The sequence below is a fragment of the Daucus carota genome, chromosome 4 (assembly GCF_001625215.2).
Source record: "Daucus carota subsp. sativus chromosome 4, DH1 v3.0, whole genome shotgun sequence".
NCBI classification, from domain to species: domain Eukaryota; kingdom Viridiplantae; phylum Streptophyta; class Magnoliopsida; order Apiales; family Apiaceae; genus Daucus; species Daucus carota.
The window spans coordinates 9431060-9453157 of NC_030384.2; the positions used below are offsets into that span (position 1 = coordinate 9431060).

Below are 22098 nucleotides of genomic sequence, written 5' to 3' on the forward strand. Positions count from 1 at the left end.
CGATTTCGCTGACAGGTGCCTGTAGCTCATACATATGAGATACCCTGATGGAATAAATTTAGGAAGAAAATAGTGAGACAGACTCTGGATCTAAATCCATGGCTGGTTTTGCGGCGACACGTAAAGAGGCGAGAAACACAATAGCATCCTTATTGGGGAGCCGTTTGAATCTTTCACCTCCGATCAGAAATGGAATGAATAGCCACCATTTTTCTAAGCTGGTTCAATCTAATAATGGCAACCGTGTCTTTCTTGTTGACACTTTAGCCCTTGTAAGTATCATCATCTATACCTTACTTGTAATAATAAATAATATGCTTGCTAATAGTGTTTGTTGTTAATTATGTACTACAGGTTAGGAGATTAGAAGCAGAGGGTGTGCCATCAAAGCAAGCAGAGTCAATTACTTCTTGTATTACTCAAGTCTTAAATGATACTTTAGAAAATGTGGCTCATTCTTTTCTCTCTAAAGCTGAAATGGAAAAAGTTGGTTTCTCTCTCTTCTTCATTTTTGCCTTGTATTTACTAGTATATTATTTCATTAAAACTCTGCTCTGGGTTCTTGTGTAGATTGTCATGACTCAAGATGCTCATTTATCCAAGTTTAAATCACAAGTAACTAGTTCCCAGGTATCTTTTTATTCTACTTGCTTTCCGGGCTACTCATTTCTATATTTTACGTTTTCTTTTCTTCTCCGGGTTAAGTCAATTGCATAATTTATGTTGTAGTTGATTTTAATTTAACGCGAACTCTGGCGAAGTTGAGATAAAATATATTGGGATCCCCAAATTCCTTAATTAAGTGAAGAATATTGATTTGAGAGGGTATTTTTTTATGATGATTGATGTAGTCTTATTTCTGTCGAAATATTAGTCGCGGAAGTATTTTTCCAAGATAAGAGAAAACGGTAATTATCATAATTAGGATTTGACATAAATTATGATTAGAATTTATGTGTATCTTTAGGGGTTTTATTAATTGCAAACGTTAGAGGTTTGTGTGAGAGACACACAAGACAAATTTTTTTATGATCAATGTAAGGTAATTGCATTCAATAGTGTTGAGTAAGTGGGCGACTTCAATCTTGTAATGTGTTCATATTTAGTATATTTGTGATTTTACCCTCCCTAGTGTAGTTGTGATTTTACCCTCCCTTGAAGGATTTTCATTTTGATTGTTTGTGTTATTTACTTTTGTACTTGTTATTGTTTTTGGTTAATGTCAATCTATAGCGGATACCTAACAAAATATAGTAGAATTGATGTAAAGTGTTTGAGATTTAGGCACAAATTCTTTAAAATCTTATGGATTTAGGAAGGGATTTCGAAAAACATAAAAAACACCAACACATCCCTAAGAATCAATCAATATATAAAGTTTGAAAAAATCTGAAAGAGAAAGACATAGCCTTGCGAGCCATTGGTTTTTGAATGGCATGAGAATTTAACGGAGTTTAAATAATTTTGAATGAACACCACCTAAAGGATAAATATAAAATCATGATTGAATATTCTCGGTATTTTAAGGATAATTTGATCCCTTGTGAATAGGATTTACTGTATTTTCTTAAATCCAGATGGGAAATTCTCGATGGTACCCTTTTAAAATTGGCTTTTCTAATTGGTACATAAATTGTTTTGGCTTTTGAATGGTACCATTCTACTATTATGTCATTCCAAGCAGTACTCCTACCGTCAACCTCCGTTAGCCAAACTTTATATTTTAGGTATTACTAGTATATTATTTCATTAAAGCATTGTGCCGATTGCAGTCGGACTATGTTGGAGTTTATAAACACAATTATTTTGTAAATTAATGTTTGTATTTTGAAATATTATAAAATTATAATGATAAATAGCCTTTAATAATATGTCAAATTTTATAAAATAAAATAAAATTAATTAAACGGAGCGGATATCTGATCCATGATCCTAACGGATCCATATATGGATCGGCCTATAAAAATCTGGGATCGATCTGATCCGAATCTGAATCTGAATCCGATAAAATAAATGGACATGGATATAGGTTGATCCGATCCGAACCCGATCCATTGACATGCCTAACGTTAACAACTAATATTTACTTTACTACGTATATGTTTAATTTGTCAAAATAATAGGATTAAAAAAATCATAATATTATATTTAAGAGAAATTATTAATGGTACACTTCTAGAACTGGCTTTTCCGAATGATACCCAAAATATAACAGTTGACAAACGGAGGTTAACGGTAGGGGTATAGAGAATGACATAATAGTATAATGGTACCATCCGCAAACCAAAACTATTTTGTGTACCATTTGGAAAAGCCAATTCCAAGAGGGTACCTTTGAGAATTTCCCAATCCAGATTGAATAAATCTGGATGTCTTAAATCTAAAATAAAGAATAAATAAATTACTTTGCGGTCCTGATTGGAAGTGCTAGTCTTGCCTATGTATCAAAGTTGCTACTTTTTTCTCGATTAAGCTTTGTCAAATGATCTGGTACATGGGTAATATTAATTTTACTATAAATAAAGTCCGCCAATCATGACTCTTGTTTTATAAAACCAGATGACCAGACCTAAAGACAAATGGTTGTGGTAGTTGTAATTACACATTGAAAGTCTTTGAAGTAATATGTTATTGGTTTGCTACCAGTGATTATCCATGGTATAGTTGCACCCACTGGTATACCTACTTTAAATTGGTGCTCGTGCATCTAACCATTCTAGAAACCAAATTATAAAAGACACTTTAAGAATAGGAGCAGTCCATCAAGTGAGTGCAATACACTGAATGTATTGCCTTCTATACGTTTTGATGATGATATCTTAATTGTTAATATATGTTTCAAGTCTTCTGAAGATTGTCACCTCCAACCATAAAGCAAGGGACCTTGTCTAACCAAAGGAATATAGAATATGGGTTGGTGAACCATCAGCATGTTAAATTTCCTTGGAAGCAAGAACATTCTTTAAATTAATTAATAAATGCACGTATAAGTTATTTGTGATTGTTAATGTAAATAACTAATCTATCATATTGAATATTGGATGTTTTAGCAACTTCTCGTGATAAAGTTATATCATAATAAATCATGATCTTTATATAAACTTTTTTTGCCCTTTCCGTGTTTACGATACAGGGGCACCATTTTTCTATGTTACAGCATGAGACCGAGAAACTCAAGAGTGATATAGAAAAAATGCGCAGTGAACTGAAGTATGAGATAGACAAAGTCACTGCTGGGCAGCGTTTGGACTTAAATCTTGAGCGAGGGTATGGATGAAATATAAAGGCTACTTCTTTTGTTTATTAACGAGGTTTAGAGTTCTGTAATTTTTACAGATAAAAATACTCATGCTGTAATCATACATGTTTTATGTGTGTTTTATGGTAATATGTGTTTCAACTTGAATTTTCAACTATTCACTGGATGCAGGAGAATCCGCGATGAGCTAGCAAATCAGGTCCAGGAAACTTCGAACCTCACTAACACTCTTGACCGTGTGAGTAAACTACATGAATAACTTGGACTTGTTAAGTTATTAGCCTTATCTTCTTGGATCCTTACAAGATATCTTTATCTCAGGAAATACATGCATTGAGGGCTCAGGTAGAAGCAGCAAAGTTTGATATTATAAAGTACTGTATAGGTACCCTTGTATCTATTTCTGCTGTTGGTCTCGCAGTGCTGCGTATCTTGTTGTGAGTTTGTTATACTTCAACTTAGTGATCACCTAACCTATAGGAAAGAAGTGAGACATTGTATTTGTTTAGTTTAGGTAATAGGATACAGCAAGGGATTGGAATATTTTTACTATCCGCAGAATAAGGATACATTTAGCTATCTATGCTGATATCTTCACTGTTCCTTTATGATGAACTGTGATTTCCTTTAGATGTAATCTATTCGTTCACTGTAATTTGCACTCTTGATTTATGCTTAATGTTTTCAGAAGTTGTTTGGATATCATTCTCTTAGTAACTCATCCTTACTGACTGTTATATTTCATAGATAATTGTTCATTATGTATATTTGTTTGTTTGTTATAAGATTAACACCAGGCATAGAGTCGGTATGGCTTTTAGGGGAGCTGCTCTGGTTCATACAGTCAGGCTCAAGCTATTCAGCAATTTCCAGTTGAAACAATAAAGGTGAGCCACACACATTTAAAATTCATCAAGCCCGAGCTGCTTTCCTGGACATGAAACGCCACCCTTCCGTGCATAATGTTGTGATATATTCTTTTTAATAAAACTCTAAAAGACCAAATTTGGTTTAGTATCTTGTATCACATTAAAATGGTACAACTTTTAGAGTGGGGTTAGAGTTGATTTTTACACCATTTTGTGCAGAAGTACATCTATAGAGAATTTGTTTGCAGAACCTATATTGCTGTATTGGTCTCTGCAGATCTTCTTTTTTTTTTGATTGACCTAGCTTCGTATTATTGTCTGCCACCTTGGTATGAAATCGATTACATGAAAGCGTAATGGAGGAAAATGTAGAGGAACAGAGAGAAAAAGGGACACAGAGAGAAGAGGAAAGAGAGAAAGAGAGCAATTTCTGAAGGAACATAGGTCGAAGATTGAGAACCACAACAGAGGAGAATAGTTCGGAAAAACTATAAACCATTACTCGATTAACTTTGAGGCAGGCATTTGGTTCAGTCTAGTATGTTAGTATGTTAGCGCAAAAGAGGGTTGGATGATATAAACCTAGAATCACAGCCATTCTGAGAAATTGGAGGCCTTTTACTCTTTATCATCCAACAAGACGAAAGGTAACCGACATTTTTTTTTACCGATTACCAACTAACAACTCACTTTTTCATACATTTCAGATTTGATAACACATCATTCTTCAACTTCGAATCAACCATTGTTAATGTTAAATAACTAAAACTTCTGAGAAGTTATTATCAAAATTTTGTAGGAATCTCATGTACATTACATTAAACCTCAAGTCATTTTATACATAAAATTTTAAATACAAGAGGTCGAGAGCATCGAGACATAATCTTTATCCGAAAGCTCGTCTGTCTATTGCACTCACTTGCCATCAACTACTAAAGGTTCTCTCTGTCAAGTTGTTCCATGTAAAGGACCTCTTTATATCTCAGTCTTTTTAGAGGTGCCCAGAAGATACTCGAGGCTTCCCTTTCATGGAATTCAAGTGTTGTGAGACAAATATTACTCCCATCACAACGATAAGGCAGCCAACCAGAGTGCTAAAGAAGAGGGCACCAGGTTGCCTTGTCTGAACAAAGCCATAGACTCCACTAGAAGTTACAAGAATAAGGTCAGTAAGTCCATCATTTGAGAAATCCTCGTTCACCAAGGCATGTGTTGGGGGAGCCGGAAGGTCAATGGATGCTAGTATACTTCCTCCGGAGGATATCACCAAAGCTTCCTGATCTCCCGCGGCAAGGATCAGTTCTTGATTATCATGCTTACGTAAGGTAAATGCCTTAAGAGTGGGCACCACCTTGCCAGATTCCATCATGCCTGATGGAGATGGTAGGTTTGACCATGTTGCACCTGTCAAAATCTGCCATTGCCAAATAGCTTCATGGCCATGAGTACTGGGAGAGTAAGAAGTTACCTGAAAGAAATGTACCAAAGACAATTTGGTTGATGTTTCTTTTATAACAAAACAAGTAGTCTTAATATATAATCTTAATTATAACCACAAGAGCATTGCTAGTCTTAGTTAGGGTCCCTGCAAGATGGAATATTTCCATCAGATTCATAACGCACTCCAAATTCAAATATACATTATTACTTCATATATAATCATATGTAAGTGCGTATCACATTAACATTAAAATGGAGGGTACAGTTAAAGACTGGTTGCAATTTAGTGTACGGAGAACATGCAGGTATCTTTTGCTGAAACAGAGTATAACATCTGAGGGAGCTTGTTGACAAAAGAAGTCTTAAGAGATTTATAATGAGAAAGGGGTCAGCGTAGAGTACGCAAACTGCTCAACAATGTAAGTTAACGAATTCTTGTTGTTCAATACTTAACATTAATGTGTATGTATGCACATTCTATATTGACTGAAATAGAGCAACAACGGTCTGAAATTTTTCACGACATCATAAAGCCCTTTTTCTGTTGCTAAATTCATTTTCAAGCCTTACAGTTATACGAACAGAACAATATTCAACATGTAATGCAGCAATGCAAAACAAGACATCTGACTTGGGTGTCACTAAGATGACAATGCATATTTAACTAATATGTATCATCAAAGATGGCATATTGTAGAGCATAATAGCATACCTCACCACGATTAGTTAGAAAAACAACATCTCCATGGCTTCCCTTTCTATGACGGTACCCATCATCTCGTGGGATAAGAATTGGAGTTGCTACCTCCAAAGAACCTGTATCTGCAGTCCGCCCAAAACTTCTAGAATATTCTCCGTGTTGAAATAAGTTAAATGGTGTATGATGACATATAGAAACATTGAACAGTTGTTCCCGAACAGGCACACCAGAAGTAGCAACAGCCCAACAAGGTCGCAGTACATCCATTGATCCACTTACAACAGTCCGCTCAGCACCATTTCTCCCTACAGCCTACATAAATTTAACCAAAATCAGTTCACCACTAACATCAGTCAAAGACTGGTTGAAACATAACCATATACAAGATTTGTGTCTTTCGCTTTCTTCTCTTCAGAACCCAATTTGTGTGTTCTTACTGGTATTATACTTTTGCTATTATGTTTTCATTGATTGTAAACATACGACTTTAGCAGAACAAGATCTCTCAAGTAGCATGCTTTCATGGTGCTATGGTAACTATAGTGATTTCTGTGCAGCATGCATTTTAAAAAAACATATTTAGGGAAATATTAATCTGGAAAGACGTGGCGGAATTCATGGATAAGTTAGGCAATACCATTAGCATGTGAAAAGAGTCAACAAACATTCACACATCAATATGCAAATGCCATATATCACAAGCACACCTGTACATGATCAAGAACCCCATCCCCATTAATATCAGCATGGAGTCCACCTTCTTGAAGATGAAGCTGCCACAATGATGATCAAGAAATATTTTGTCAGTGCCGAACAAAATTATATCAAAACAGAGACATGCACAAGTGAGCGATGATAAGTACATCAGTATATCAGTACAACTGTAGGGAAACTGGAACAAGGGACAGCCAGAGCTTCCATCTACAATTTTTTTAAAGAAAAAACTGACACAAAATGAGGACGAAAAACAAATTTCCATGCACCTTCAATCTGGCATTCCCATAAAATATGTAAAAGGTTTGCTTTTCAATATATGTCAGCTATCTAGATTTATGTTCTTTTGTAAATACAGATTATATATTGCACCATCAGATCATACCAGAAACTTGTATGTCCACTTGCTTTATCTGAAATTCTTATCCATAAGGTTGGATCTTTGTCAAAGGAGTTAATTGTTGTTCTGGAGTAATATAGCGCAGAATTTTTTCTACCACAACTGGAAATCACTTTCTTCATATTGAGATGGATTTGTATAATATAACAGTGACCCGGTGATCAGTTAGAACAGTAGCTCTCTGTTCAACCACAACAGTAATCTTTGGGCAATAACCTATAATGCAATTTTACCATAACTAGTGGTGCAGTACATGTGCAAAACTTGTAATTGCGACTTGCAAGTTGGAAAAGATAAGCTTGGCCTTGAGCTTTACGTGATGTAAATAATAATTTACAACATAATTAATTTTATTTCCTCTAGAAAAGGTGGCCTCATAGTGCAATAAAAGGGATCTTTTATTTTATTAAGTCAATAGTTTAATCATGATTAGTGTTTGGAAATTAGCATATTCATTTATTTTGTTTATGTGGGGCTAGTAGATTATTCAATAACTAGTTTAGTTATAATAAAGCCCAATTATTATAGGCCTTAGTCCATTAGGTTTTTTATTAGGGGTTATAATCCCTATATAAGCATTGAAATCAGCCACATCATAGTGGACTTGGTTTTTGAGATATTTATTGAGTATCAAATTTAGATCTCTCTCATGGGTTGTGAATTGTGATCCGTGACCTTTCTTCCTCCTGCAGTTGGGAAACCCTTAGGGCAGTGGGTGTTCTTGTATTCATCCACCCAACTTCTATCTTTGTTATTCGTTTTTATATTATACTTGTTCAACTTGTCCTGAATTAATCAATTCTAAGAAACACACAATAATTGGGACACTTTACTTACTGTAAGGATCAGTTTTAGCATTTTACTCCTATAATATGTGAAATTGAAAGAGCTTATCTATTGGGGACACAAGGGTCAATATAATAAATCATACAGGGTAGTTTTGTAAATATTCTTGAACAGAATTGAGCGGGAATAGTTGTTAGAAGTAGGTGCACAACAGATTGTATATATTCAGTTGTAAGCCTTTCAGTTTAATCAAGAAATACAGTTTACATTTCTATATGGTATCAGAGCGAGGTTGGCTCGCTGCTCCGCTTCACCACACATCACCTCTGATTCGCACCGCCGCTCCACCGACACATCGCCGTCATCGCACCGCCGTCATAACACCGCATCACATCGCAACTCACTCCGCAAAACTCTACACACTTTCTACACTCACGAGATTTCACTGAATCTTCAGATAAGCTTTTCGTTACTGTTCTTGTTACAATCGCATTACTGTTCTTGATTCTGTAGTGAATCGTATGATGAATTGATTTCGTTCTGTTCTCAATTCATTTTGTTCTCAATTAGTTGTTGTTCTTGATAAATCGACACAATCATTGAGAATTTGATGTGTTGTACTTGTCACAATTGACAAGAAGTTGTTAGTTTCTCTGAAAATCAAAGTAATTGATACTGTCAAAAGTTTTCTGTGAATCAATCTCACAAACAGTTCACTATGTCTCAATCAAGTGAACATGAGAATGTTTCTGCACATATTGACCTAGATTGTGATTTTCAATCTATAACTCTAGAGGCTAGTCATCCTCTATACTTGCATCCATCTGATCATCCTGGACATATTCTAGTGTCTGAAGCACTCAATGGTGACAATTTTAATGAGTGGAAACGATCAATGAGTCTTGCACTTTCAGCCAAGAATAAGCTTGGTTTTGTGTCTGGTAAATACAAGACACCAGGAGTTGAATCTGCTTACTTTGATCACTGGCAAAGATGTAATGATATGGTCATTACCTGGTTGTTGAACTCGATTATTCCTGGAATTCGATCGAGTCTGGTTTATATTGGAAGTGCTACTGAAATGTGGGAAGAACTCCATGTGAGATTTATACAGAGTAATGGCCCCAGAATCTTTGAGCTCAGAACTGCTATGTCTTCTCTGGTTCAAGAGAGTCTTACAATATCTGCCTATTACACTAAGTTTAAGAAATTGTATGATGACTTCATCAATGCGGTTAAAGCTCCTGTTTGTACTTGCAACGCCAGACTGGAGAAAGATCAACATGAAAACATGATGAAGGTCACACAGTTCTTGATGGGATTGAATGAAAACTTCACTAACATCAGGGGTCAAATGCTCATGATGAATCCTCTTCCTTCTATGAATCAAGCACTAGCACTCCTTCAGCAGGAAGAAAAACAGAGGAATATATTTCACAATGGAAGTTCTACAATAGAATCAGCTGCTCTTTTGAGCCAACAACCTTCAAACAACAGGTTCTCTAAGCCTCAGTTCAAGAAGAATGATACCAAGCCTAACCCTAAGAAAGGAAATCTATACTGTACTCATTGTCAAGGGACAAATCACACTAAGGACAGATGCTTTCACATCATTGGTTTTCCACCAAAGAAACAAGGCTCCACAGACAAGAAGCCTTCCAGATTTACCTCAAACTCTGATGGAAAAGTTGTAGCTCAGATTGCAACTACTACAGACAATGGACAGACTGGTACTCATTCTGAGACTTCTCAGAATCAGGCAAATGGTTTCACTCAGGCTCAATACCAACAGCTGATGGGCTTATTAAGCCATACTCAGGCCTCTACTTCCCAATCTCAGGAGCCTCCACAGTCAGGTTCTCCTGCTTTCTCATGTTCTTACATGAATTCTATATGCCTTCTTAATTTTCATACCTCTACAGATTGGATATTAGATTCAAGGGCTACTGATCATATTACTTGCAATAATGATCAATTAGAAAATCTTACACCCTGTTGTATAAATATCTGTCTACCAAATGGTCAGTCCACTGTAGTTCACTTTAAGGGTACTCTAAAACTCACTCCAGACATCACTTTATATGATGTTCTACTCATACCTGATTTCAAGTTCAACTTGATCTCTGTTAGCAAGTTGTGTCAAAATCTTTCTTGTGTCATATATTTCCATTCTCACAACTGTATCATACAGGACCCTATGAAGAAGAGGGTACTAGGGATTGGAACTCTTCATGGCAATCTGTATAAGCTTCTTCTTCCCTCTGCAACTACACATTCATCTTCTGTGAATTGCAGTTCTTCTTCAACTACTCAATTGTGGCATGACAGGATGGGGCATTCTCCATTACATGTAATAAAAACAATTGATAGTCTGTCATCTCACATTAGTATACCTAAACAGTTTCATTGTTCAGTTTGTCACTTTGTTAAGCAAAGTAGACTTGTTTTTCCTGTAAGTGATAGTAGAGCTTCTAAAGCTTTTGAACTAATTCACTGTGATCTGTGGGGACCATATAAACATGCTACATATTCTACTTGTCATTCCTTTCTTACTATTGTGGATGATTTTAGTAGATGTACATGGACTTATTTGCTGTCTAGCAAATCACAGGTTCCTGCCATTTTTGCCAAATTCTTCACATATGTCAAAAATCATTTTGACACTTCTGTTAAAACTGTTCGTTCTGATAATGGATCAGAATTCTTTAATCACTCCATGCACTCCATGTTTGACAAATTAGGAATAGTTCATCAACATTCCTGTGTTGACACTCCCCAACAAAATGGGAGGGCTGAAAGAAAACACAGACATTTATTATCTGTGGCCAGAGCTTTAAGATTTAATGCTTCTCTTCCACTTCATCTCTGGGGAGATTGCTTACTTACTGCTACTTATCTCATAAACAGGACTCCTAGTTCTGTGTTACAGAATAAAACTCCTTATTCTGTACTTCTCAATAAATCTCCTTCTTATTCACACATTAAAGTGTTTGGTTGTCTCTGCTATGCATCTACCTTAGCTAAGAGAGCTGATAAATTCTATCCTAGAGCTGTGAAGTGTCTTTTCTTAGGCTATCCACATGGTCAGAAATCTTATAGATTACTAAATTTGGATACCCACACAACCTTTAATTCCAGAGATGTGGTTTTCTATGAAAACATTTTTCCTTACAAACATAAGTCTTTGACAAAGAATTCCTCTCTTATGTTTCCTGTTGAGCACACCTTTATTGATGATCTCACAGCTACACCTATTCCACCAAATCCACCAAATCCAACAACTCCACCAAATCTACCAAATCCATCAAATCCACCAAATCCACCAACTCCACAAAATTCACCAACTCCACCAGTTTCACATAGTTCAACTTCTCCACAAGTCACTTTTTCAGAGTCTCCTCCACAGACACAGGAGCCTACTGTCTCACCTCATAGGTCTACTCCTCCTATTAGACCTGTCAGGCAGAGAAACATTTCACAGAAATTTAAAGACTTCACTGGTCTTCCCTCTACTCTAAAGAATACTATTAATAGTACTGTTCAATATCCAATTGGTACAGTAAACACCATTTCTCATCTTAAGCCTTCTTACCAGCATTTTGTTGCCAATTCTGCCAAAATTTTTGAGCCTACTCACTATAAACAGGCCATCACAGATCCCCTATGGTGTACTGCAATACAGACTGAATTAAATGCTTTAGAGTCCAATAACACTTGGATATTTACTTCATTACCACCAGGCAAGAAAGCAGTAGATTGCAAATGGATTTTCAAAATAAAATACAAGGCAGATGGGACTTTGGACAGATATAAGGCCAGACTAGTGGCAAAAGGCTAAACACAGGGACTTGATTATTTTCAGACTTTTGCACCTGTTGCAAAAATGTCTACTGTCAGAATTGTTTTGTCCTTGGCAGCTATTCAGAAATGGACTCTTCACCAGCTAGATATTACTAATGCTTTTCTTCATGGTGATTTACATGAAGAGGTCTATATGAGGGTTCCTCCAGGTGTGGTTATTCCTCCAGAATTCAAAGGCTCAAATCCAGTTTGTAAATTGATAAAATCTCTCTATGGCCTGAAACAGGCACCTAGAGAGTGGTTTGATAAATTTTCCACTGCTCTTTTGGAATTTGGTTTTGAGCAATCAAAGTCTGATAATGCTCTTTTCTTCCTTCACACATCTTCTGGTTTCACTGCTCTGTTAGTATATGTTGATGATATTATTCTCACAGGGTCACAGGAAGGATACATTGCAGATGTCAAAACCTTCCTCAATACCAAATTCAAAGTTAAAGACCTTGGGCACCTCAATTATTTTTTTAGGCATCGAAATTGCCAGGTCAAAAGATGGTATATACATTCATCAGAGGAAGTATGCTCTTAACCTTCTTAAGACAACTGGTTTACTTGGGTCAAAACCTAGTGCTATTACATTACCTACTCAGCATAACCTCAGTTCTACATCTGGTATCCCTTTGACTGATGGTTCTAGCTACAGGCGACTAGTAGGTCAGCTCATTTACTTGACTATTACTAGACCTGAACTTTCATATCCAGTCCATATTCTCAGTCAGTTTATGGCTAAGCCTACTGATATTCACTGGAACTCAGCCTTGAAATTAGTAAGGTATCTTAAGAATGCACCAGGTCAGGGTCGTCTTCTTTCAGCTTCCAGTTCTCTTACTCTACAAGTTTTTTGTGATGCTGATTGGGGCACATGCCCAATGACAAGACGCTCTATTTCTGGTTTTTGTGTACTGCTTGGTAATTCATTACTCATGGAAGTGTAAGAAACAAAATGTGGTTGCCAGATCCTCAACTGAATCTGAATACAGAGCTCTTGCCTCTGCTACATGTGAAGTCCAGTGGATTTTCAATCTACTTACTGAACTGCACTTTACAATTCCAACTCCTATCTCTTTGTTTTGCGATAATACTTCTGCCATCAACATTGCAGATAATCCAGTGCTCCACGAGCGCACAAAACATATCGAATTAGATTGTCACTTTGTGAGGGATAAAGTCAAGAGTGGCTTCATTCAGCCTACCTACATTTCTACTCACCAACAACCTGCAGATTTACTCACTAAACCTCTCACTGCACACAAGACGAGACAGCATCTAATCAAATTGGGTGTCTGCAACATTTTCCGACCTCCCAATTTGAGGGAGGGTATTGGGGACACAAGGGTCAATATAATAAATCATACAGGGTAGTTTTGTAAATATTCTTGAACAGAATTGAGCGGGAATAGTTGTTAGAAGTAGGTGCACAACAGATTGTATATATTCAGTTGTAAGCCTTTCAGTTTAATCAAGAAATACAGTTTACATTTCTATATTATCCTATCCCTAAATGTCAGGTGTAGTAAGGATCAGTATATACTCCTAAAATATGTGAATTTAAACAAGATTATTTTATCCCTGAATGTCAGCTGTTCTAATGTAACTCTAATACGAAAAAATGAAGTGGTGTATATTTCTGTATTAAGGACATTGTGTTAGCAGCAGAAGAGATAAACTGCATGGATCGTATAGGCCATAACACAAGAGAGAACAATCTCGATTCATTAAAAATCAAAGTCTCCAACAATGATAGATTACATCTCCTTATATAGGAGTAAATCCCTAAAATTATAATGAAATAGAACTAAACCAATTCCTAAATAATAACATAAAGTAAAACAAACTCATATGTTTATCCTTTGCTCCGAATCAGTATCTGGTTCATTACTTGGTAATTAGGAGTCTACAAATAGATTTCATGGTTGTACTTTTCACATTATGCTTAATGATTTGAATATTAGAAAATGGGAAATTAGTTCGACCAGTCTGTTTCTCTTTAATTTCCTAACTGACTTCTCTCTTTAAGATTATCTTTCTCTACAAGACATATCTGATTTTTCTAAAACACTGTCAATCTCTAATAATCTTCTGTAATCTCAAGGTATCTCTCATTTCTAGCCTCAATCTCCTCTTAATCTACAACACAAATATTACCAAAAATACTAGAAATTTCAGTTCAGCAACCTAAGTTCCTGACACTTTAAGCAGAACATTGTAACACATTATTATTTTAAGCAGAACATTGTATCACATTATTATTTTAAAAGAAAAAACTAAGTTGCTCTTTATAAGTAGTAGTGAACAACTTCTTGGTCTGCGAATATTGACTCGTGCAAAAGATATAAATGTTATTTGCAAGTTATACATGAAGCTAAACATCTACCTCTGTCATAGAGAATAAAGAGAGAAGCTCTCGTATTAAAAAAAATGAGAAGCCGGGATTTCCTTTATTTTTACTCTTAATGAACCTCTAGATCTACAAATCAGTGCCACCTTCAATCCTCTACCCACCTCCGATTTCTCTTTATTCCTCCATATTTGCTATCCTTTCCCCGGAGTAGAGGTTATTCTGAACAGTAATTAAAAAGGTCTCTATATATAATACTGGGCTGTGAAGATTTTCTCCAGAAAACTGGAAAAGATTCAAACTAACCAAAATAATCAGTACTATCCAAGCTTTATGTAAGCCATGTTACTTCTCAATAAAGATAACATAAATTTGTTAACGAATATGGTGGTTGGTGAAGGCTTGTTGAGCTATTTTTGTCGGTGGTATGGACGTGTTGGCCATATAAGTCATGGACACTGATCCCTTTCCACAATTGTTATGAGCCCAGCAGTTCCAATAACATCTACAACATTAAAATACTTTATTCAATGTTTACCTTGCATAAAGTGCGACCAGATGCCAAATGGACTGCCTCGATCCCTTCCTTCTGATGAGCCACAACAACATTCGGAACCCACCAAAGCTGGGTGTGGTTTGTGATTGTAGGAATGTAATTTGATGGCTGGTTCACCAAAGAAAAAGGTCTTAAAGAAAATCAAAAAACTGTAAATGTCAATTATTATAAATTTTCACTGACAAGCAAACAACAGATTCTTACGATGACTAATAATTTTTGAAGAAATCAATGATAAAAATAATATTATTATAACAATTTAATGTAGCATTCAGAAAAACGACTCACTCTATCAGTGACCAAAGAGTACATTAGTATAAGGTCTGTGTGACAACTTCTAAGCAAAAGAATTTTAAAAGGCTAATAATGCACCCTTCTTCATTCCATAGCAATTCAATCAGAATCAAGGAGGAAGACTGCATTATGCGTAACAAAAAACCATGAACTTACATGCATATAGTGGTTTAGAAGTAGGTAATCAGAACAGATTTTAAGGGTGACCATGGCTATGTTACCCAGACTCCGGTAAGGGTGTTGGACACACGTGCTGGTCCCAGAGATGGATTTTTAGTTTTATAATGATTATTAATATATTGGTGTGGGGACTCGAGATGAAGCTTATTGCAAATTAAAACTTTATATAGACTGATATATACATTCATAAAAATAGTGACTACTGCACATAAGTCACATACACTTAATTCTGTATGTCAAATTGTAGCATAAAATCTATAGAATAAAATAGAAACAACTTGTTAAAAACAAGCCGTTCATGCACCTTGCTCTCTGGAGTTTGGAAACACGTTGTAACAATACCTTAATTTTCATTTTTTACAGGGATGTTAGAAGCTGAAGTATCCGATTTTAATTTGAAGGATCCGGCCGGATCCCATACCCACATGTAATGAACTAACTTGGATTCACCCACTTAATTAAGCTCACAGTACTGATATTACGCCAGAATAACAAGTTCAATTACAAAACATGAAGAAAAAACAACGAGCTATACTTAATACTACCCCAGTTCGAGGAGAGGCCGCCTCCACCAGAAAAACAAAAAACTCACACAATATGCAATACCCTAATCCTCTTTTCCCTTTCCTTTATATATTTTCCTTTCATTATTCTATTTTCCTTATCTATCCAAATTCTTGTCATTTCCTTTTTTACCCCTCCTCTTAAAAGTCAGCAACGCAGGTGGACTAAATGAATTCCTTGCACCACACCCATGTCATGTCCGGTGGACAGGGTATAAGAACAAAAATGGAGGGTCCGGGTAACGTAGGACCATGGGCACGTCAAAAAGAGGTCACGTGTACCAAATTGGAACATGAACCTCTCTTTGCTTTACTGCGATAAAAAAAATAGATACTCACATCTCCCACAACCCAAAACTAGATTTATTGTTTGTTGAATGGCACCAATTTTTGTTCTTTCCCTCGGTGATACATGATCTATCCCGCAAAGTGAACCTTATCCAAAATACCTAATATGATAATACTATCAGCTAAAAGTCATTTTCTTAACAATAACTTTACTCTTATAAAATGACAATTGTTCAGTAGCATGGTGTTACAACAGAACACATATCTCGATATAAGAAAAATCAATTACTAGCAAGTGTAATTACGGCCGCAATTTATTTTTTTTTTACATCCTCTCACTGTTCCCACTATAAAGATGAAAAGACTACCTTCTTTGGTTTTGCTGATCCAGCATATTTTGCTGTTTTTCCAATCAAGTTTGAAATTTTCTGGGTCGAGTCCTTGCCTGGAGGATGGTTTTCCTCAGGCTTGTGGTAAGGGTAAGTCGTGCTTTTTCCGTCTGTTTTCTTCAGTGCTTTTCTCTTGTGACGTCTGAAATGTGCCAACTTTAACAGCGTGTCCTCCCGCCTATCCTGGTTCAAGAAAACTGATGTGTGACCATACAAACTACATTTACCCAGTGATGTGGACAAACACAAATACAACACTTACCCACTGATGCGGCATTACTCCAAGGATGGATTCTCTAAATTCCCTACACTCAAACTACATTTCATATAGTTCAGTTAGATAACTTAATGGAAAACATGATACTTACATATGAAAGTCCACACCAAGGATGCATTACGAATTATATATTAAGAAGTCTATGTAATCATATTTCCTATAACAATTTAAGAGAATATAACAGTCACCTAGATTCAAAGTAACTCAAAGTTAGATCTGCAAAGTAAAAATCATAATTTTGTATTATATATTTATATAGATAAAATTTCTATGGAGACAGCTGTTTCATTGGAGACCGTGTAAGTTTTCGGTTAAAATATTGAAAAATCTATTCTTTTACTAAATATTTTATGTAAAAATCACTATTTCATTGAAAATCATGTATGTTCTATGAGAGAACATGTTTTGTAATGTGCAAAACATGTTTTGCAGAACTAAACGTTTTGCAGTATTTTGCTTGCAAAAATTACATAATTTTCAAGATATTCAGTGAAATAGTGGTCTATCTAGCATATATTTTATAAGATAAATACATTTTGTAATGTTTTCCACGCAGAACATAAGGTCTCCACTGTCTCCAATGGAAATAGTGGTCTCCACTCCACAGAACTTAACTCTATTTATAATTATAGCGACTCAAAAAGATACTAAAGTTAATACTTTCAGTATAACTACATGCTAACAAACTTGATCTGTCAAGCTAAATATATCATACCTCTCCAGGACGTCGACTGTTTAAAGCATGAACATCAAGCTTGTAATTATGCTGTGGAATCAACTGAGACGCGTCTGATGATAGTGCTTCAATATCCTGTAACAGCATAATTAATTAGGAAACAGGGTATGTAATGTAATTCGTATGCATAAGTTCATAACTGATAATCATTGATAGTTCTACAACCTCAATGGTAATAAAATTAATACCACAATAGAATAGTTGAACCTGAAACAGTATCATTTGCTTCTTACAAATTAAATACCCGCCATGCATATAAGTAGTCAATAAAAGCCAAACTGAAGAAATTTTGAGAAGCCTATCACATATCTAATTCTTTTAGACCTGCTATTGAATCACTAGATTCAATCTTAAACTTTGCCTGTTTTAAGTCATATAAGTAGTCATCTGTGTCAAATGCAACTGAAAGTGTCACCTACTTTGAATATTAAAATGATTTTTTTGGTATCTCGATCAGTTCCTTCACTTCACTGAAGTTTGGTTTAGCAAAATGCTTACTTCTAAAAACAATTATCAGAAAATATATAACATCTAAGAGATAATACATATATATATATATAACTTGTTGGGAACTGGACCAACTCTGGAGCACATAAGCTTCCAACCTCATTTTTTCTCGTCCAATGAAGTTTCCCTGATCGACCACCAAAAGCAAAAAATGCAAAATGGCGCAAATCCACGGTAGAGTTCTCAAAGACCTACAAATTTACAAGATCATAAAACATGAGTATTTAATATTAAAAGAACTTACAATAAGTTTCAGCTCATGAACATACCTCCATCTTTGGTTTCGTATGTTATAATATGCTCCCTAAAAGATGTAACTAACTTTTGACTATCTTTGCTATGAAATTATTTCAATTCATAGCAGCCAATAATCAGCATGATGCTTCGATATAAAATATAAGTATCGTGTTCTATGTCAGACGGACCTGTATACTAAGGTATGATATTTTTAATCAAGACTAATTGCTCTGTATGCATAACTTTACAGCATAAAATGTCCACTACATACCTCCTTTTCGTTTGCACTTCTTCTATGCTGCTCACTATCTACTGCCATGTTAATATCTTCAAAAGGATCCATTTGCATCTGAAAAGGTTATTAAAAGTAAGAACGAACAAGAGTTGTAAATGCTAACGTCAAAATTATAATTGCGACTAAGATGCATCACTAAAGCAAAAGAATATTAAGTGTTTATAAGTACATAATTAGAATGTAATGAACTAGAAAACTAACTACACTATCGAGCAAAAGAGCTAAACACCAGACAATAGATAATACAACAGCAAAAAAGTACAAAACATTATAAAAGCCACATACTTTCATAGACAAACATGCATTTTTGAAAGGATAACGATGCACGCTTAGAAAATTCCAGGCAACCACAACTTTGTTTGGTCGGCTGGCCAAAGAGGGCCCAACCTAGTAATTTTTTCCCACTTTTGAAAGTCTGTCTTAAATTGAACTGATGCTTTGTGTAATTTTCAGGAAAAAACATTGTCCCTAGGCGGAAAATGAATAGACCCAATTTTGTTTAAGAATTAGGAATATAAGTTCAAGATAAGTGTTTCCTTGTCGAAGTAAAGAAATGATTATCAATTTAATTCTGTATTTATATTGATATTGATTACGTGAGACAAGTCCATTAAGAATTACTTCGGAGAGTTACCTACTGCCTCAGGTAAAAAAAACTGCCAAATAAATTTTCAGTAGATAATACTAGAACCGCACAACATTTCGTTCCTAACCTGGAACTAAAAAAAAAAGCTCGCTCTGTCGTTGGTGGGTGAATAAGGACCCATTCACTAAATGCATAGCAATTAATTTTCCTTGTTAAATTTAGCAATAAACTAATCCAAAGAATAACAGCACCAAAAAGCAACCCTATCTAATGGACGCTTAAATCTGATCCAAAAACCTCATATATTGTCTCAAAACCACAACTCCACATATAACTCAATCTTAAAGAAATGATATCAAGGTAGCGTTCCACAATTTATTTCGTTTATTTGACTTTGATAATTCTCCAATTTATTTCAGTAGGCTAAGGTTCCTTTTTTAGGGCCATCTGAAACAAGTTTAGATCCCTTTTTGTTTGTTTGTCTACATCCTGTGCAACTAAAAACCACATTCCTGTGCACCATCTTAAGTTGCCTATTAATCAAGATGCTTCACTCCATCAAATTGGTTTCAAATATTGGAAAAAGGTAAACAAATCATGCTTAAGGATAAAACTGATATATCAAGTTCCGGTTAGCTGGAAGACTTGCTGGATTCTGATGGACAGAAGTTAGCTGAAAAACCTACTGAATTTTGATGGGGAATATAGCTGGTGATTCATTTGATAACCCCTTCCCACTTTATAGTATTTGTTAAGCACTTCTTCGCTTGAATTTAACAGATTACCATCTACCTTAAAATTCAAAAGTATTAAAGCAATCGGTCTATACCTATTATAAGTACTAAAGCTTCGTATAAGGACACACTTTCACTAGACAAAGTGTCGCTGATATGCACAGAAAGGCTAAAAAATCTGTATGTGTTTATAGTGAAATAGCACAAGAGATAAGCCATCAAAGTTGCAAAGTTAAGAAACTCACATGACTCTGTATTTCCATCCTGCCACCTACAATAACCAAGCCTGAATCTCCGTGTTTGATGGTATAATTGCTTATAGAGATAGCTATCTCCCTGTGGTGAACATGATGAGGGAAATCCTCCTGAGAGATATAAAGGATATGCTTAGTGTTTGTCACTAGAGTTTTGCTTAATCTACCAAAAGACAACAGAAAGAGGCCTGTAGTTGCTAATATAAGACTCAAAATTATGAGAAACCTGAAGATTCTTCTCCCATAGTTTTTTGAGGTTGTGATCAAAACACATAACAGACCAACCAGACGTTACGACAACAAGGACCTGCTTCTGCACTTGTCCATGCTTATAGATGCGATCAACAACTCCTGCAGCCATGGCTACAGCACGTCTTCCTGATGCAACACGAATCTTGTCTGGCAACAAGGAAATTTCAGCAAGAACGCGAGCTTCACTAAATCCTTGGTCCACACGTCTAGAATGAGGCTCTAATACCTAGAATTAAAATTTTAAGAAAAAATGAAAAACACATAAACACAATTACACACATATACCTAACAATATATTTATAAAGCAACGTATAAAAAGTTGTTATGGCAGATACAATATTCTGCATACACACATGATTCTGGTGCGGAAACGCAATTTACATGTATAAATAATTCTACTAAAGTATATTGATATTAATAACGTATAGAGAAATGCTCGAGACGACTGCTAATGAATTTGGGGGCAGATAACACTAGACATTGACATTAAGTAAAATCCGTAGACTAATAGATGACCTGAATTTTGGCATCGTGAGTGGCGACGAGGACCTCGTATTTTCCGTCACCGTTAAGATCAGAAACAATGGGCGGAGGAAGACGCTCAGCTTCGTACTTGACTGGATATTCATCAGATAAATGATACCACGCCTCTTTAAACGAAAAATCACCTTCATGCTATCAAAATGTTTTACTAATTCAATTAATTGAACACAAATTAATCAATTACAAGCTATAAACACAATTAACAATTAAGTGATGATGATAATATAGAGTCCAAACAGATCTAGAAATGATATCAGAGAGAGAGAGAGAGAGAGAGAGAGAGAGAGAGAGAGAGAGAGAGAGATTACATGGAGAGAGAAGAATATAGCAAAAGCGGAGAGCATGAGAATAGCTAAATCTCGCTTTCTCATGTTTGATTGTGTTGCTACAACTTTGCTCACCACTGGTAGTCGTCGTCTTGTTGAGTTGAGTTAGTTCATCGTGTCTTTGGGTTTTACTTTACTCTTAATGCCAATTCATCTTTTATTTTAACTTTAATTCGCCTCCCTTCCCTTTGTCAATCAAATATACCAATCCAAAAATAAATTACATTAGCGTACAATATTTTTTATTTTTATTAAAAGAATATAATTTCACGGTTGAATATGTGATATTTTGATGACAAAATTTTAATATCCACTAGTTCGTAGAATAAATTTGACAGGAAGTATTCTAACTTAGCGGAATAAAACAACCGAATGATCGAAGCACAGTAAACTGTGGATTTAACGAATAGCAAGTTTAGCACAACATGAAAGCTTTACAATACTTTGAACAAGAACAAATGAAGGGGGGAAGGCCATATTTATAGGCAAAACTCAAGAACAAGACAAGACAAAGGTAGGCAAGACAATGCAAAGATGGCAAAGACAATTAAGCACTTTGTCTTGCTGAAAACACAAGGCAAGACAATCTGAACGATTGTCTATAGCCTAGTAAGACAATCCCAAACGGTAAGACAATTCTAGAAGGGAAGGGAAGACAATTGAGGGAAGGTAAGACAATCTTCAAGATTGTCTGTCTTGGAAGGAACTTGAGGCAAG

The 22098-nt window shown here is 35.5% G+C and overlaps 2 protein-coding genes across 2 annotated transcripts; one reads left to right on the forward strand and one right to left on the reverse strand.

The window, feature by feature from the left end:
- LOC108192410 (protein FMP32, mitochondrial) lies at positions 1-3959 on the forward strand. The gene is made up of 6 exons (XM_017372278.2): positions 1-272; positions 355-486; positions 571-630; positions 3134-3267; positions 3431-3497; positions 3581-3959. The coding sequence occupies exons 1-6, from the start codon at positions 99-101 to the stop codon at positions 3698-3700; spliced, it is 687 nt and encodes a 228-aa protein (XP_017227767.1). The 5' UTR covers positions 1-98; the 3' UTR covers positions 3701-3959.
- Positions 3960-4882: 923 nt separating this feature from the next.
- LOC108192318 (uncharacterized) lies at positions 4883-21546 on the reverse strand. Its single transcript, XM_017372287.2, has 13 exons — positions 21364-21546; positions 21029-21187; positions 20487-20738; positions 20252-20371; positions 18663-18740; positions 18253-18345; positions 17627-17722; positions 16897-16950; positions 16614-16817; positions 14903-15028; positions 6976-7041; positions 6281-6580; positions 4883-5596 (listed from the first exon to the last, which is right to left on the reverse strand). The coding sequence occupies exons 1-13, from the start codon at positions 21424-21426 to the stop codon at positions 5120-5122; spliced, it is 2088 nt and encodes a 695-aa protein (XP_017227776.1). The 5' UTR covers positions 21427-21546; the 3' UTR covers positions 4883-5119.
- Positions 21547-22098: the final 552 nt, after the last annotated feature.